At 42.9% G+C, this 19,175-nt stretch overlaps 1 protein-coding gene across 1 annotated transcript in view; it reads left to right on the top strand.

The window, feature by feature from the left end:
* The window catches only part of Ppa1 (inorganic pyrophosphatase 1), a 31,368-nt gene that overhangs the window by 1,074 nt on the left and 11,119 nt on the right, over positions 1–19,175 (top strand). The window contains exons 2-6 of the mRNA XM_052744887.1: positions 2,208–2,266; positions 10,440–10,493; positions 12,179–12,298; positions 15,258–15,344; positions 16,781–16,907. Of these exons, the coding sequence (XP_052600847.1) occupies positions 2,208–2,266; positions 10,440–10,493; positions 12,179–12,298; positions 15,258–15,344; positions 16,781–16,907 (447 nt within the window). The remainder of the gene's footprint in view (positions 1–2,207; positions 2,267–10,439; positions 10,494–12,178; positions 12,299–15,257; positions 15,345–16,780; positions 16,908–19,175) is intronic.

Here is a 19,175-nt window from a genome sequence, read left to right as displayed (position 1 = left end):
GTGAACTCCTAAACTTACACATGTAATAAAGCTTTAAACCACCAGGGGAAATCCAGGAAGGGTGGGCCTCATTTTAATTAATTACAGAATTAAACAATAAGGGAAGCTTGTAGGAACTTTGGAAATAGTGTTGGCTCCAGAATTTATCAGTGGAACTTAAAGTGACCCTTTGGGCGGATCACTTGTCTTCAAGCTATATGTACAGAACACATTCCTGTTTTTAGCTTAGATAATGTATTGCGGTGAGTATTTGGTTGTTAGTGGAGAACAAAGCCACTCTTCGACTTTGGACTAGGCTAAAGTTTATCAAAGGGACTGTCTGAAACGTAAGAAATACCAATAACTTAGAACCACTATGTAATTTAACCAGTTCTGGTTCTTTAAGCTTTTTAAAAATGATGAGTTTCAAGGGCAGTGAATTAAATGCCTTTAATTCCAGCACTGGGGAGGCAGAGGCAATCGGATTTCTGAGTTCAAGACTAGCCTGGTCTACAGAGTGGGTTCTAGGACAGCCCTAGCTGTCCCATAAAGAAACCTTTTCTCGAAAAACAAAACAACAACAAAAATAGTTTCTTGGTATTTTTCCTCTTTTTTTAGGATGGGGGTGGGGACACAGGGTTTTCCTGGTCAGTTCAGCCTGGTTTCAACCTTGGCATCCTCCTGCTTCAACTTCCCAGCTACTAGAATATAGGCCCAGGCACCAAACCTGACGGCATCCATTCCTATTAGAAATAATTTTTCTTTTCTTTATCGTGTTACATATTCCAGTCTCTTCAAAACAGATAAAACTGTCCAGTTTGAGCTGAGGACAGTGATGTGTGCAGCCCTACACAAAATCATTTAAACTTGAGACATTGTGGGATTAATTTTGGAGTTTTGGGTGAGGAGGTAACTTGATAGCAAGATTCTCAATGTGAACCTTGTGGGTGACAGATGTCAAAAAGTGAGGTGTGCTTGGTGATAGATTACAGAGTCACAACTCATGGAGAGGATCCTGGAGATAATGGATGTTCAAGGTCTACTTTGATTCTTAGACATGAGGGAGCGCAATAGTGTGGACAGATTCTTAGGTTCTCTGTAGAACGGAAGGGAGGGTTTTGGTTGCTTAAGCTACATCCCCAGCTTTAAGGAAGTTTTAAAACTACATTTACTTTCTTCTTATTTATTTTTTGAGGCAGCGTCTTAGGTAGTCCAAGCTGGCCTCAAACTTACTATATAGCCAAAGGATGACCTTGAATTCCTGATCCTCCTGCCCCAGTCTCTCAAAAGCTCAGATCATAGGCATATGCCACCAACTTGAGCTAAAACTACTTTTCAGATAATGATAGTTCTAGGATATAGAAATTGCTTGTGAAGATGTTATTGTGACTAGATCATTCTTAAGGAAAGTTGTAATGTTGAAGCAGATCTGAAGTGTCACTTAAAACAGCATGAATTTCTAAGTTAATAAGTTGGTGCGTCTCCTTCCTTTCCTGCGGGTATTTCACCAAAGCAGTTAACTGTAATAAGATCAGTCAGAAGCAATTTGATCATCTTTTATATAGCAAGCCCTTCAAGGCTGGGGGTGAGAGGAATAAATACAATGAGGTCCTTGCTCTCATAATAGGAATTAACGCTGAGTGTAAGCAGAAAGAGCACATGGGCTGAAAGCCTGGTCCAGGAGAGGGCTTGGAGAATGTAAAATATGCACTAGCTGTTTGTTTTTAAACAGGATCTCTCCCTCTCTAGCCCCGGATGCTATAGAACTGATGTGTAGACCAAGCTGGCTTCAAAGTCACAGAGCTCCTTCTCTCTCCTCAGTGCTGGTTGGTTTTGTTTCAGTTTTTTGTTGTTGTTGTTTTTTGTTTTTTTGGTATTTTTGAGACGGGGTCTCATGTAGCCTAGCCTACGTTGGCTACAGTCTTATTACTACGTGGACAAGTATGACCTTGAACTCCTGATCTTCCCAGTTGCTGGGTTTATAGGCATGCAGCTACCAGGTTCAGCTGGAAAGCAGTTTCCTATTTTTTTGTTTTTTTCCCCCTCTGGTATGAGGATTGAACTGAAGGACTTGTAAGTGCTAGGCAATTGTTTTACCACTGAGCCATATCCTCAGCCCCTTGTTTTTTGTTTTGTTCTGGTTTTCTGGTATAGGAAGAAAATCTTGGTGTCAAAAGTGCATTTGGAAATACAACCATTCACAACAGCTTTTCTTATTTATTTTTCAGAAAATGAGAAAGGACAGTATATTTCTCCATTTCATGATGTTCCAATTTATGCAGAAAAGGTAAGAATTCATGTCATTTGAATATGGTCTCTTTCTCTCTCTCTCTCTCTCTCTCTCTCTCTCTCTTTCTGATCTCTTTACATATATCTTGGATGTCCTGGAACTCACTGTGCAGACCAGGCTGGCCTAGAACTCAGAGATCCACCTGCCTCTGCCATCAGAGTGCTGGGATTAAATTCATGTGCCACGACATCCAGCAGACATGGGCTCTTTAATTAGTTCCCTAGTTGTATATTATGAATTTACTTATATCTCAGTAAACACTTGAAATGCCTCATCTGCTGTCAGCCAAAGGTTCGTTGAGTAAGTAAGAAGTCAGTATTAAAGTATATCATTAGATTAAAGAAGCTGCTAGAAGTTGGGGAAGGAACAGAAGCAGTGTTTAAGCTGCCTGCCTGCCTGCTTGTGCGGGTGGGTGGAGGGTCACACTGGCATGTGTGTTGGGGACTGAAACCTTCCTACTGTGTTAATGGTTTCCAATGAACCCGGTAGCACAGAATTTTGATGGTGGGATGTTTATGAAACAGTAAAAATAAACTCCGTGAGTACAGGACAATTTAGTAGGTTAGTGAATTTGCAAACAGTGCTAAGAAAGGTAAGTCCCCAGAGCTCTGAAAAGAAATGGCTGTTCTTGTACACGCCAGTGAACTGCAGACATCTGGCTTTAGCACAGATTGGTAGGTTTACCACAAGTTAGTAAGAATCTTTACTTTCCTCGGAAAGAAGTCTATGGCTTTAAATATTTATTGTCCTTGGTAGTACATTGCCATTTTTTTTTTCTCACTAATAACTAGGCATCACACTTAAGGCCTCATACTTACTGGGAAAATTCTTTATTGCTTGACTTTATTCCCAGTCTATATTTTCAGTTTTGGCTGGGCATAATGGTTCACACCTATAATCTCATCGTGAGACAGGAGGATTGCCTCTAGTTCTAGACCAACCAGGATCAGTTGAAAACAAACAAAGAAAAAACCAGCTTAGGTTTTTATGTTTATTACGGCAGGAGAAGATTTTACTGTACAGGAACTTGACACACTAGAGCTCTGATTGCTTTTATACCTTTCAGCCTTTCCTTGAGGAAGTATGGGTTGCATGAAAGACAAAGCCTTTTGAGTTGTAAAAGTTGCACTCACCATTGAACTTAATTTAATTAATTAATTTATCTATCTATCTACCTACCTACCTACCTACCTACCTATCTGTTGGAGGCTGGTGGGTTGTGTGTGCGCTTGTGTGTATTAGAAGATGACATGCAGGAGGAGTTGGCTCTCTTTCTGTCACATAGGTTTTAGGAACCAAACCCAGGCTCTCAGACTTGGTGACATACACCTTTACTCTCTGGGTCTTCTCACAGACCTTGAGTGACCTTTAGCTCGGTGTTAATACCTAATCCATGTGGATTCTATAGCCGATGTTGAATAATACTGTTAGAGTAAAATCTTCACCTCACTCTCAAAGCATTACTGTTTTCTTCGAAATAGATCTATAGGAGTGGTGAGATGGGTGAGGGTGGTAATGAACACTTGTCCTGGAAGAAGATGACCAACTTCTGACCTGTACATTTGTGTCTGTGCATGTGCACATACACATACATACACATATACACACAATAACCTTTTTACAGTTAAAAGGAGAGAAATAGATGTATGCATTGAGCTATACTTCTACTAGGAAGTGTGCTGACACCCGGCAAACTGGCAAGAAATCCAATTTGTGGGTAGCTTCAGAGGATCCTGTCTGACCTAGGCCCCCCTTTGGAGGCAGTGGAGCAAACAAGGCCAATTACGTACTGTAGTTACAGGAGGGACCTCTAATTGGATGTCTTCCCCCATGGGAGCTTCACAGTTGTATTTACTCAAGTTCTCTGATTTGTTCCTTATGATTTCCTGAAAGCTGATATATGCATTGCTGAGCCCTCCGCCCCCCCACCCCCCCCATTGAACTGTCTTGTTTGGTGGCATGGATTATCTATGTATGTTCTAGTAGCATTCACACCATACTGTAGCATGCTTCACGATAATACCTCAGGCCCGTCTGAGCTAATGAAGACATAGGAAATGGAGTCTGGGTTGACTGATGGTGCCATTCATTGCCCATGGGTTTTGTTGTTGCTTTTGGTATTTTACTCTTTTTGGGGGGCCCACCACCCAGCTCCCAAATAAATCACACACACAGGCTTATTCTTAATTACAAACGCCCGGCCTTAGCTTGTTTTGTTTCTAGCCAGCTTTCCTTAACTCATCCCAGCTATCTTTTGCTTCTGGGCTTTTCCCGTTCTCTTCTGTAAGTCTTACTCTGTTGCTGATTGTGTAGCTGGGTGGCTGGCGCCTGGAGTCCCTCTTCTCTGGCTGCTAGATCTTAGATCGCCAACACTCTTCCCAGATTTCTCCTCCTGTTTATTCTCTCTGCCTGCCAGCCCTGTCTAGCCTTTCTCCTGCCTTGCTATGCTCTTTATTAGACCATCAGGTGTTTTAGACAGGCACAGTAACACAGCTTCACAGAGTTAAACAAATGCAACATAAACAAAGGTAACACACCATAAAATACTCTACTACACATGGGTGTGCTGAGGAGGAAAGGGTCTTGATACAGAGCTGGTTTTCCGTGTTCACAAGTGGCTGGACAGTGTTCTAGCCAACGATCACCATGGTTGTGGCTCCTGCTTGTACAGCATTTTTCAAGACACTCCAAAATAGGAAATGGAGATGACATTTTGGTGTCCTGCAGAACATCATTTCTCAGAGACAGTGAGGTCTTGCACACTTGTTGTGTCTGTGATGTGATTACTTAAGAATCTTTTTCATAAGAGTAAAGACTCCTGTGGCAACTGGATTTCAACAATGTTCAGACTATAAGGGCCTTCCAGTTTCTGTGTACTGCCCAAGAAGCCGGAAAAGGTTCTTTTTTTTTTTTAAGGAAGTTATTTAATTGAAATACAAATACGGGTGTGGGTGACAGATGTTATTTTAGATTACAACAAAAAAAAAGCAACCTAACCTAATACAGAAGAGTGTAATTTAGTCTATTTTTTAACTTAAAAGATGTACTCTGTGTGTGTGTGTGTGTGTGTGTGTGTGTGTGTGTGTGTGTGTGTGTGTGTATGTAGGAAGACCCAAATGCCACAGTGCACATGTGGCAGTCAGAAAACACCTTGGTGGAGTCAGTTCTCTCCTTCCATCTTGGGTGGGTTCCAGGGATCCGGCTCAGGTTGCTAGCCTGTGCTGCAAGTGCCCTTACCTCATGAGACATCTCCCCGCCTCTTCCTGACCCCCAGATTCTAATGTAAGTGTATGTGAGTCGTTTTTGTGTGTAGTTGTAGGTTGTGAGGGTATCCCCCTAACAAGTGACAGTATACTTTAATGGCTCAGTTCCTCTGCAGAAAAGTGTCCAAGGACTTGGAGCTTCTATTCCATGTCAGACCTTTCAGTCCTGAAATACTGGGTTTGCTTCTACGTTAGCTAACAGAGAGAGGCCAGCGAGATCAGGAAATTCTTGGAAATCAGGTGTCCTACTGGATTCTGTCCAAACATAGTGGACAGTAAAGAGGAAGGCCAGGGAATTGACTTAATTTTGATTCGTTTTGTTAATCGCAGAAATGTCCTTTGTGTCTCTAATTCGGGTTCAAATTTAAAAGCAGTTATCACTGAGAATATCTTCTAAGGCAGGCCATCCGAGATAACAGAAACAAACTCAGAACAATGTAAAACTCAACCTGGTATAAACAGTATGGAACACTGGGTAGATAAAGATCAGTTTGATTCTGGGTTTGGTTTTGGTTTTGAATTTTATTTCCTCTTGCTACTGAGAGTAGAACCTAGGGTGTTGTTACACTGTGATGGGCATACACTCTACCACTAAGCTATATCCCTAGCCCTCTTTTTATTTTTGAGACAGGATCTTATGAAGTAGCATAGCTCATTCTGTATCCCAGGCAGACTTTGATCTCACCGTCTTTCTGCCTTAGCCTCCTGAGTAGCTCGGATTAGAGGCAATTTGATGAGGCCTATTCTATACAGTGAAAGTTGACCTCAAACTACTGATAGCCCTGGCTCAGGTCCCCGAGTTTCTATTTACTCCCACCAGGATTATAGGCATACACTGCCACACCCAGCCAAAATCCACACATAAATGCCCAGCTATCATGACTTGGTGGTACCAAGTTTAGAAGTTTGGTGTTTCTTTGGGCTTTGTCTCCAGTGCTCATGTTAAACACTAGTACTGACTCTGTTCTCCAGGCTCTTGGTGGGCATGTATAAAATACGAAGCTGTCTCTTTAATTCCATTGCAAAAAAAAAAAAAAAAAAAAAGTCAAGCTTTTAATTAGATAGACTGCTGCTTAAATGCTTAGTCATTACAAATCATAGGCAAGTTTGACAACTGAGAACACAAAATCTTGCTTGATTTGTGAAGAAGAGAATAAAAGATATGGTTAGAGTATCTAAGCAAATGTCAATCATTCTATAGTATTTCTGAAGAGGAAACAGGGGCTTGATCTTAGTTCTCATGGCAGATGAAGTTGTTTCTTTATGTAGGTGCCGATGGCCATTTGTATTTTTCACTACTGGGGTGAGTTTGACCAGCCTAAGTGAGAACTTGAATCACAAGACAAAGGAGCCCCATTCCAGTATCCCTAAACTGAACACTCAGGGAGGCTCAGATTTCAGAGCATTTTGAATTACTGGATCAGATGTGCTGACCCAGTAAAGCCTGTGCAAATATATCAAAGGCTAAGGACCTCTGAAATCTGAAACATTTATGGTCCCAACCATCTTTACGATTATTTACATAAGCGTGTATGTACAGGAATGACCAATCCATGGTGCAGGTGTACAGGTCAGGACAGTTTGTGGGAATCCTTCTCTCTTAACACGTGGGTTCCAAGAACTGAACTCAAGTTGTCATGCTGGAAAGCACCTTTATCCCAGGAGCCATCTCACCAGCCCTGGTCCAAACAGTTCTCAGAAGGGGACACTCAGCTTGTATTACTGGAAATTTGGTGTGCATATTTAGTTTTGTTGTTGTTGTTTTGTGTGTGTGTTTGTGGTTTTACTCTAATAGGTTAGCTCTCTTGACTCTGAACACAATTTGTTGAGCAGTAGTCGCTTGGTTGATATATTGGTATATATCACTTTTTTGTTGTTGTTGTTGTTGTTGTTGTTGTTGTTGTTGGTTTTTCATGACAGGGTTTCTCTGTGTAGCTTTGCGCCTTTCCTGGAGCTCACTCTGTAGCCCAGGTTGGCCTTGAACCCACAGAGATTTTCCTGGCTCTGCCTCCCAAGTGCTGGGATTAAAGGCGTGCGCCACCACAGCCTGGCGGTATATATCACATTTTCTTTGGTTGAATTACTTTTTTTTTTCTTAAGAAAACAAGTCTCTATAGTACTCTACAAAAATATCAGCAGGTATGGCAGTCACAGAAGAATGCTCTAAATTACAACTCCAGATGAGTAGGCGGCACAACAGTGTCAACTTTGGCCATCATATTTTTCTCAAGTAGACTCTCACACTTATCAACAAAATAGTTCAGAAACTTATTTACTTTTTTAGTTTAGTTTTTTAGAAAATGTGTGTGAGTGTTTGCCTGCATGTATGTCTGTGCACCATATGTGTGCCTGGTGCCTGCCTGGAGGCCGGAAGATCCCCTAGGACTGGATTACAGATGGCTGTGAGTCATCGTGTGGGTGCTGGGAACCTAACTGCGGTCCCTTGGAAGAGCAGCCCATCTCTCCAGTCTGGGATTCACTTTTAACTACTTAGAGCCTAGCCTTCTATAACATAATCCTAAGAGACTGAAGATTAAGGGTTAAAATCCCGAGTCTCTCAATGAGCAGTGAGTAAGGGAAACGTTCCAGAGATGGCGGAGCCTGGTACCTTTGTAAGAGCGCCATCCTCAGGTTGAGCATGGTGGCTGGCGCAGTCCCATAATCCCAGCCACTGGGAGGCAGAAGTTGAGTTTAAAGCCAGCTGGGACTGCGTAGCCAAACCCTGTCTTGAATCAAGACCAAGTACCGTGATTGGACAGGAGCATTTCCTTATAAATGCAGTGTGAGCTCTTCTGATAGTTTTCAAACTCTGGAGGTGGGCGGTCAGGGCAGCACTTATTTGTTTTTGAGGCATGGTCTCATGTAGTCCCTGCTGCCCTTGAATTTGCCGTGTAGTTGAGGATGACCTCAGCTGCCTCTGCTTCCCGTTTGCTGGAGTTACAGGTATGGACCACCACACCTGGTTTATGAACTGCTAAGAGTCCAACCCTGGCGGCCTTTCCTTCATGCAAGGCAAGCCCACTACCAACTTCAGTGCATCAAGTGCCCTCAAAATTTTTGTTTCTGAGACAGGGTCTCATGTAGCCCAGACTGGCTTCCAACCTGTAACCAAGGATAACCTTCAACCTCTGATCCTCCTTCCTCCATCTCCCAAGTTCAGGGATTATAGGCATGCGCCATCAAGTCTGCTTTATCCAGTGCTGGGCATGGAACCCAGGTTTCCATGCATGTTGGGTAAGTTCTCTAGCAGCTGAGCCACATCCCAGCTTTTTAAAATGTGTTTAGCTTTTGTTTGCAGTAGAATTCTTTTCTTACCATTTTTCTGAGGATTTTTTTTCTACTGATTTTTTTCTTTTTTGTTTTTATAGTTTGTGATAGTAGGCAATTTCAGCATCTGTGTGTATTTGTCATTTAATTTCGTTAACGTGTTGAGTGCCATTCCCAGCCTCTGGTTAGTGATTCAGCTCTTTCTGATCTTGCTCTGCTTGTCGCTCTTGAACTCCCAGCTCCTGCTGTCACAGGCTCACACTGCCAGGCACTACGTTTTTGTTTTTGTTTGTTTGTTTGTTTTAAACAGGAGTGAATTCTTTCTGTGGTTTTGCTTTTTATTTTTTGAGATAGGGTCTCATGCAGCCCAGACTAACCTTGAACTTAAATATGTAGCAGAGGCTGGTCTTCTGAACCTACTTCCATCTCCTAAGTGTGAAGCTTACAGGCATTTGCCGTGTCCAGGCATTATATGCCATTCCTTGGGGAGGTGGCGGGGAGGAAAAATTAACAACCAAGTGCTTGAGTGTCTCCATTAATCTTTCATGCTGCAACAGCGCCGCCTTGTGAGCCTTCGGGCTATTGCTGCGGGAAACTTAAACCCAGGGCTTTGTTTTTATTTCCTTCCTTTCGTTTTTTTGAAACGCTTGTCCTTTTTGTGGTCCAAGATAGCTTCAAACTCGTAATTCTCCTGTTCCTGCCTCCCTTGTGCTGGGGTTACAAATTCGGACTGCACCTGTCTGACAGATAAGCTTTTTATTAAAGAGCAATTGCAGATTGATTCATATGCACCCTCTTAAAGCCTGTAAACTGAAATACTTCATGTAAAGTCTTTTTTTTCTTGATAGAAATCACAGTTCAGACAACTTGACGCTCCATTTCAGTTAAAGTGCCATTGTCAAATCCATATTTGATTTGATGTGTGTATTTGTAAGCTGTTGGCGTCTAGGGATTTTTGCTTGTGAATATATCATTCACCGTAGTGTATTATACAGTTTAAGCTGTAATTATACGAGAGCCCCCACCAGCTGAAATATCAGTGTGTGCTCCTCTTGTTAATGTCAAGCTTCTAGTTCTGTTTGGAAGGACTTCAGAAAGTGGCTGAATTTGAGAATCATGTCAGTAATCCAGCTGATTAATGTTGACACTGAACTTGAAGCAGGCCCAGGTACTGGGCTGGTTTCGGGTTTGTCTTTGTCCCACACCTCCTGAGTAATACGGGACACTGCAGGGAACAGCAGCAGCCTTTGGAGGTGACTTTCCTGAAGACAGCCTATTCTAGAGAGAGAAATTCTCTTATATTTGTTTAAAAACTATCCCCTCCTTCCAGGAAAGTTTCTTTTGAGAAATTCCAAATACTTCATTATGAAAAATTTAAAACATAGGAAAGTTCCCAGAATTACATACCGTAAGTGACCATGTACCTGCCACCTTGATTATACTATAATGTGTTCCTGTGTTTGCTCTCTCTCTCTCTCTCTCTCTCTCTCTCTCTCTCTCTCTCTCTCTCCCACCTTTTGTTGGAATTTCGTTAACTTCTGTTGTCAGAATTAACCATTTAACTTTGAAAGATACAGAGTGTGGACACACTGACTAAGAACGGATGAGTTCCGCTTTTCTACAGTCTCTTGTCTTTCCAGGATGTATTCCACATGGTGGTGGAGGTTCCACGCTGGTCAAATGCTAAAATGGAGGTAAGAGAGGTCATCAGACTTGGTGCATTAGTTATTTCTATGAGATTAATTTTATTTTGTATATATGTGTCTGTGAGCATGCCATGTTGTATGTTGAGGTACCTTCAGGGGCCAGAAAAGGGGTAGGATCTGCTGCGACCCAAGTTACAGGCAGTTGTGAGCTGCCCAGCAAGGGTGTTGGAACTGTACTGGGTTCTTCTCCAAGAGCAGTAAGCTGTCTTAGTGCTGAGTGGTCTGTCCAGCCCCCAGCTTATTAGTTTTTATATAGCCAAACCGATTTGCTTAAAGATGAGAAATATTTAGACTTCTGGCTTCCTATTATCCAGTCTCAATGTGTTTCCCAGGTACGTCTCCCGCTTCAGCCAGTCTTTTCTCTGTTCCGGCTAAACTTACCCATGTAACAACAAATATGCCCCAGACTGCTTCCCCAGGATGCTGCCTCTGATGGCCCCGAGCGAGGCCAGTGTCATTGTTCGCGTCTCTGTTTCTTGTCTTTCCTTGTTTTCTTGCAATGCAGCTGTCCCTGTGTAACCCAAGCTGGTCTTGATTCCTTTCCATCCTCTTGCCTCAGCCTCCCCAGTGCTGATCCCTCAGGCACGTGTGGCCACACCCAACTGTCTCCCCATCCCTAAACCTACCACGGACTCCTCTTTAGCATCTCAGCCAGGAAGCACTCTCTGACTTTTGTTGAATTTTGTTTGTTTGTTTCTTTTTCTTTTCCCTTTTTTTTTTTTTTTTTTTTTTTTTTTTTGGTTTTTCAAGACAAGGTTTCTCTGTGTAACCCTGGCTGTCCTGGAACTCTCTCTGTAGACCAGGCTGGCCTTGAACTCACAGGCATCCACCTGCCTCTGCCTCCCAAGGGCTGGGATTAAAGGCATGCACCACCACTGCCTGACTGAATTTTGTTTCTTTCTGATGGCTGAAGACATAGCTGCCTTTCCTTATTGATACTCATCTTATGTCACTTGGGATTTTTGTTGTTGTTTAACACAGGGTCTCTCTATGTAGACCAGACTGGCATCTAACTTAAAGGATCTATCTACCTCTGTCTCCCAAGTGCAGGGATTATTAATTAAAGACCTTCACTACTATGCCTAGCTCCCTTAGATTTTTTTTTTTAAAAAACAGTAACCACACTTGCAGACTTTCAGATGTTTGAATAGTAGAAAGGAATACTGAGGTTGGATAATATTTATTTTGTACTTTTCTTAAAATTCTTGGTTTTTGGTTTTTTTTTTTAGTTACATTCATTTGTTTTTAAGAATTTAAAGACTTTAGCTTATATATGTGTGTAGGTGTTCATATGCCACTGCACACATGTGGAGGACAGAGGATGCCTTATAGGCGTGGTCCTGGGGATCACATTCAGGTGGTCAGGCTTGGTGGCGGCTGTCTTTACCTGCTGAGCCATCTTGCCAGCACAATACTTTCTCTATAATGCTGGTATTCGTTCCAGCCCATAGTACTCCTTCCTTTCTGGAATTAGTAAGTGTTCTTTTTCTCTTGAGTGTTGCCGTACACAAGTGTACTTTCTATAGTAGTTAACTGTGGAGCCTTTAGTCCAGTTATCAACATGTGAGAGGTGAAACAGATCTTTGAGATGGAATTCGGGGACATCCATAGGTGATTGTGTCCTCAGATCCTTATTCGAGGAGTATTTCACAACCATTTGACATTTATTCCAGATTGCTACAAAGGACCCTTTAAATCCCATTAAGCAAGACGTGAAGAAAGGAAAACTTCGGTATGTTGCCAATCTGTTCCCTTATAAAGGATACATCTGGAACTACGGTGCCATCCCTCAGGTATGCCCCCAAGAGTTGGCTGAAAATGGACTTTTTTGTTTGGTTTTTCAAGACAGTTTCTCTATGTAGCCCTGGTTGTCCTATGGAGCTCACTCTGTACACTACTAGGCTGGCCTCGAACTCACAGAGGTCTGCCTGCCTCTGCTTCCCAAGGGTGGGATTAAAAGTGTGCACCACCACTTAACTTACTTTTGATCAAAAGTTTAAATGCAAAAAATGTTTGCTGTCATGGAGCAGAAAAGCACTGGGCAGGAGAATTACTTTAAACATTTTAATGCTTCATTGAACAACTAATTTCCAAGATTAAAGGGAATATGTTTCTGAAATGTTTCTTTTTCTGTGGACTGGTTGTAAACCCTACATTCTTCATAGATCTAGTAGCAAGTGTGGTAAGTCAAAGAGAGGATGTGTTAGTGGTTAAAGCCTTGGTTTCTAGCCAGCCGTGGTGGCACACATCCTTCATCCTAGCAGGATTGCCATAGATTTGAGGAAACCCTGGTCGAGTTAGCCAGTTCTGGGATAGCCACAGCCACATGGTGAGAGCTTGTCTCTGCCAGTGAGGTGACTTGGCAGGCAGTTGATGCCTACCTGAGTAGTGTGGCAACCTGAGTCTGATCCCCATGACCCATGGTGGAAGGAGAGGACCAAATCCTACAGAGTGTCCTCTGACCTTCATATGTGTGTCATGGCACACACGTGCCCCCCCCCACAACATAAATATAACTTAAAATGGAATTAAACAACAAAAGCCTTGATTTCTAGCCACATACCACATACACATACAATCTCAGCATTCCAGAGGCTGAAGCAAGACCAAGAGTTTGAAGCCCGGCCTGAGGACTAGAGAGGTAGCTCAGTGGTTAAGAGCACTGGTTGCTCAGAGGTCCTGAGTTCAATTCCCAGCAACCACATGGTAGCTTAGAACATCTATAATGGGATCTGATGCCCTCTTCTGTTATTCAGACATACCGGAAGACAGAGCACTCAAAATAAATAAGTCTTTTTTTTTTTTTTTTTAACCAGCCTAAGGTTCTTGTCACAAACAAACAAACAAAAAACCCACACCAGACTTTGGTGCCAAACACACTAGTCTCCTTTGTTCCCCTGAGACATAAATCAGATACAACCTGTCCAGTTATTTGGAAAAACAGAGCCTTAATGCCCGTGTGCATTCTCACTGCCCTTACATGTAAGGCTCGGTTCTTTTTTTTTTTTTCAAAGATTTCTTTTTTTTTTTTTTTTAAGATTTATTTATTTATTATGTATACAGTGTTATGCCTACATGCATGCTTGCAGGCAGAAGAGGGCGCCAAATCTCATTTCAGATGGTTGTGAGCCACCATGTGGTTGCTGGGAATTGAACTCAGGACCTCTGGAAGAACAGCCAGTGCTCTTAACCTCTGAGCCACCTCTGAGCCACCTCTCCAGCCCTGGCTTGGTTCTTCTTGATGTCACTCTGTGGCATCCTAATGATGAGCTCCCGTTTTCTTAAACAGTCAACCTAACCCCAGCACATAGTAGGTTCTTTCTTAGTGTTTGGATGAAGAGTCCTTAGACTTCATCTGTAGTCAGGTGGTGGTGGCTGTGCACACCGTTAACCCCAGCACTCGAGACAGAGGCAGATGGGTCTCCGAGCTCAAGGACAGCCAGGGCTACACAGAGAAACACTGTCTCAAAAAGACTCATATCTGTTATTAGTAAAGGACATCCGTTTGATCCTGAGACACTTAACACATACTCAATTTAGTTTTTTCCTGTGGGTAATGGTTTATTCATCATTAGGTGGAATTATTAAGTGGAAACATTGTGAAACTCCTTAAGTTATTAAAATGTAGGTCAGACTCATGTGGTTTGTTGAGTAATCACAAAGCCATTTGTCTGCCCCAATTACAGCACTTTACTTTGCACTTCCAATTGATTGGGTATTTAGCTTTGAAGTGTGGCCCCTGTGGGGAAACAGTGCGGAAAAGCTTCTTCCCGGGCCTGGCTTTTGCCTTCCTAGCGTTGGAAGTGGTCTTCCTTTGTACCCTTTCACTTTGATCTTTTTCCTGCAGCTCAAAAGGGAAGCAACTCCAAGTCACAGTTGTATTCTGAGTAGGAATAAAAGACCCCAACAACAGCTGCATTTTCCGTCTCACACCTGGCAGCACATGATCTGCTGTTTGTGAGATGCTCCGCTGTGCCTCTGGCCTGCAATTTCAGAGCGAGTCGTTTCAGCTTTTCAGCCTTGGCTGCTAGCCAGCAACGATGCTTTCAACATCAGAGGGTATCATTTCCGTTTGAGGCTTACTGCCTCCTCATCTGTGTTGTAGAAATTAATTTGAAGAGACTCCAGCTGATAGCAGATAGAGTACGTGCCTAGAACAGTTAATCAACATGTTTTTCTATTGTCAGTGCTCGGGCTCAAACCCAGGGCCTTGTGCATGCTAGGCAAATGCTTTCCCGCAGAATTACATGCCCCAGTCCTTAGAGTTTTTGACACAGGGTATTTATTGCTAGGTAGCTCAGCAAGACCTCTGTGGCCTGGAACGTGAGATCCTCCTGCCTCAATCCCCAAGTGCTGAGATTGCAGACATGCACCATCACACCTTGACCTGCTTGCTCTTAAGTAGGACCGTTTTCTGGTTTTGCTGTTTGGGTTTTTGAGATGATATCTCACTATGTAGCCTTGTCTAGCCTGGAACTTCTAGAGATCCTCCTGCCTCTGTCTCCTGGGATCAAAGGCATGTATTGACACCCCCAGCTTCATTCTCTGTTTTGAAGCTTAATATGCATAATAGCTCCAGTATTAAAATTCTTCTGTGTAGTTAAGTTTCTTAAATGGAAATTGTAAACATTTTAAAAACAGCCGAGGTTGATATTGTATCAAGCCTCGTGTGATGTTTCTGGTTAGTGTTACGCGATTCTCCGTGGTCAGCAGCGGGCGTCTGACTGAGCTCTAACCCTCACTTTGTTGTAGACGTGGGAAGACCCAGGACACAGTGACAAGCACACTGGCTGCTGTGGTGACAATGACCCGATTGATGTCTGTGAAATTGGAAGCAAGGTAATGACATCGAATTTTTCTATGATATTAAAATGAAGTTAATGAATCATAACAGAGTTTATGCTTTGAAAATTACTGTGAATAAAATATGATCATTAGTGGAATAGCCAGTTCTCGCTGAAGGATTTGGGATGATCAGTGACTGACTCCAGCCAGCTAACCTTTGATGCTCGAGGCCCTGGTGGGCGTCCTCTGTCTAGTGGGTTGCTGTTCTGAAACTCAAGATCTCAAGCTCAGCAAAGTAGTTAGCGACCCAAACCAATACGTTACCTTTTTAATTTCTGTCTTTGTTTTATTGTGATTCTGGGGATTAAACTCAGAACCTCAGCAAGTGAAAAATTTAAAGACATGACTGGCTTAATTTAGTGGCTTCTATAAAAGATACAGCATATTAAAGGGTGTGTCTAAAACAAGCCATAGAAGCCTTATTTAGCACAATCAAAGATGGTATAAAAATTAAGTACCCCTAATTTCAGTTTCATTCACAACCGTTCTGTAACTTCAGTTCTGGTGGGTCTGACACCCTCTTCTGGCCTCTGCAAGCACAAGGCACACATGTAGTACATATACTTACATGTAGACAAAACACACCATAAAAAGAAATATATCTTAATTTATTTTTCCTTTTAAAGTATGCAGAGCAGAGTGTACTGGCACACACCTTTAATCTCAAAACTTGGGAGGCAGAACTCTGAGTTTGAGGCCACCCTGTTGTACATAGTGAGTTAGTTCCCAGACAGTCAGGACTGTGCAGAGAGACGTTCTCTCAAACAAACAAGAAAGAACACAGGTCCTATATATCCTATTTTCAACCTGAATAGGAGTATTAAATATTTATTTGCCTGTTAAAACATCAAGAGCTGGTCATGGTGACACATCTGTCATCCTAGAACCTGGAAGGCTGAAGCAGGGGGATTGCAAGTTTGAAGCCAGCTTGGGATAGCAAATTCTAAGCTATCCTGAACTATGCAGGGAAACTGTGTCTCAAAAACAGAGCTGGCGAGTTGGCTCCGTGGTAAAGGTGCTTGCTCTGGAGAAGCCTGTCAACCGGAGTTGGATACCCAGAACCCACGTCAAAGTGGAAGGAAAGAATCACTCCACAAAGTTGTCCTCTGACCTCCACGTGCATGCCCTGACCTCCATCACAAGGAAATAATAATTTTTTTTTTTTTGAGACAGGGTCTCACTGTGTAGTCCTGGCTGGCTGAAATCGAAGAAATCCATCTATTTCTGCCTACTGAGTGCTAGGATTAAAGATGTGTGCCATCGTGGTTGGCAATCAAAAGTATTTTTAAAAAAAAGACAAAAAAGAAAACTTGACTGAAGTCAGCTAAGCGCAGAAAAGAAGTTGACATCTTTCTTACTTATTATCTCCAAAATAAAACCTCGATTTCATCCTGTGGTAGGATTCTGTTCTGACTCTGGTTATTTCGCAGGTGTGTACAAGAGGTGAAATAATCAAGGTGAAAGTCCTGGGGATATTGGCTATGATTGATGAAGGCGAAACCGACTGGAAAGTCATCGCCATTAACGTGGATGATCCAGATGCAGCCAATTATAACAGTAAGGAAATCTCGAGAGTGGATTAAAGTCTTGGAATCTTCCTGTTGTTGTTGTTGTTGAGACAGGGTCTTCTATGGAGCCTCTGTTGTCCTGGAACCCGATAATGTTTACCATATGTGGAGATCGGGTTGCCTCTGCCCCGCACCTGCTGGGTAAAGGTGTGCTGGAGTTAAAGCACCACCACACCTAACCTGTGATAATGGAATTGTGAACTCACCTTCAGACCGTTAGACGGAGGAGTGACATATTTAACCACTGACGTTGTTTTTTCTACTACAGAACTGGTGGAGTTTAGCACTCCACAATAGTGTTTTTATTTTTGTTTCTTGAGTGTTGAGATACTCACATATCATAAAAGTTGCCATTTTGAAGCATGTGGTGTAGATGAACAATCTTTTTTTTTTTTTTTTTTTTTTTTTTTTTGGTTTTTCGAGACAGGGTTTCTCTGTGTAGCTTTGCGCCTGTCCTGGAACTCACTTGGTAGCCCAGGCTGGCCTGGAACTCACAGAGATCCGCCTGGCTCTGCCTCCCAAGTGCTGGGATTAAAGGCGTGCGCCACCACCGCCCGGCGAACAATCTTATTAAATAAGAAACACAGAGCCAAATTCAGAGTTAAAAGCCCAAGAGGTCAGAGCAGTAGTGAAGAGCTAGGAAACCCTTTCTTACCCTTGACTGTTGCTGCTGTCCTACCTCTCCGCAAGAGACCTACTTCCTGTGTGTTTGTCCTTTTTATTGACTTTCTATTCTGCCTTCTCATTGGTTGTAAACCCAACCACATGACCTCCTCGTCACTGCCCATCTATACAGACCTCCAGGTCTTCTATGGTTGGTATTGAGATTAAAGGCGTGTATACAGACCTCCAGGTCTTCTATGGTTGGTATTGAGATTAAAGGCGTGTGTCTCCATGCTGGCTGTATTCTTGAACACATAGAGATCCACCTAGCTCTGCCTGTCATGTGATCAGGATTAAGAGCGTGTGCTACCACTGCCAGACTTCTGCTATGGCTTGCTATTAGCTCTGACCCCTAGGCAACTTTATTTATTAACATACGAATAAAATCACATTTCAGTACAAATAAAATATCACCATAATGTGGTTTGGTGGTTTTTTGGGGTGTGGGGGCCACTTGAGCATGTGAAAGCCGGAGGTCAACCTTGGGTATCATTTTTTAGGAGCTCTCCTTGGTTTTTGAGATAGGATCTCTCCTATCTCAGAGTTAGAGCTCGCCAATTCGGCTAGGCTGGCTGGCCAGCAAGTTCCAATGGTCTGCCTAACTCTGCCTTTGCTGGGCTGTTTGTTTGCTAAGAGCTCGGAGTAGAACTTGATCATCTTCATATTTGTTTGTCAAACTCCTCATCTACGAAGCTATCGCAGACTCATAGCTTCATACATGAGGAGTTGTTTTGATTTGTGTTTGAAAGAGCCTAAACCAGGTTGGCCTTAAACTCTTGACCTGCCTGCCTTTGAAGGTCATTTGTCAGGGCCTGTGGGCCTATGTCTGATGTTAAAATGTAGACAACTTTCAGGTGTGCTGGGATACTCCTGAAGTTAGAATTTGGGAGGCAGAGACCAGAGGATCAGGAGTTCAGGGTCTTTTGCAACTATAGAGAATAATCAAGCTGAGATCACAGTGAGCTACATAAGTGGAACCAGATGTCATTTTACACCCCCACCCCCACCCCCTACCCCCGGCCTCCTGCAAAGGGTGTTATGTATTCCAAGTTAGGCCAGCAGAATATTGTCTCGAGTCCACCCAGGTAGCTGCTGGGATTATAGGTGTGGATTGGGATCCACACATTGGTCAGCCAAGGGAGTTTGGAAGACCCTCTCGGTAGTGGTATCACCCCCCACCCCCACTCCCCGCCCCTGGGCACCCAAATCTGTGGTTCTTACAACCTTTACAGTGAGAAAGAAGTCAAGGCTCCTTGGAGAACTGGTTGATTCCAAGTCTGGGACAGGGAAGGAAAGGGTAAAAACCTAGACCGACCGGTAGGACCAGTCATGACATACTTTTTTTTTTTTTTTTTTTTTTTTTTTTTTTTTTTTTTTTTTGGTTTTTCGAGACAGGGTTTCTCTGTGTAGCTTTGCGCCTTTCCTGGGACTCACTTGGTAGCCCAGGCTGGCCTCGAACTCACAGAGATCCGCCTGGCTCTGCCTCCCGAGTGCTGGGATTAAAGGCGTGCGCCACCACCGCCCGGCGACATACTTTTAAAAAGCAGTGAATGACGCATCTGTCAAAGAGGCACGCTGGAATTTTGGATTGTAA

This window comes from Peromyscus californicus, unplaced genomic scaffold (assembly GCF_007827085.1).
Source record: "Peromyscus californicus insignis strain IS unplaced genomic scaffold, ASM782708v3 Scaffold_19__1_contigs__length_69161282, whole genome shotgun sequence".
NCBI lineage: Eukaryota > Metazoa > Chordata > Mammalia > Rodentia > Cricetidae > Peromyscus > Peromyscus californicus.
This window is presented reverse-complemented; position numbering and strand designations above follow the sequence as displayed.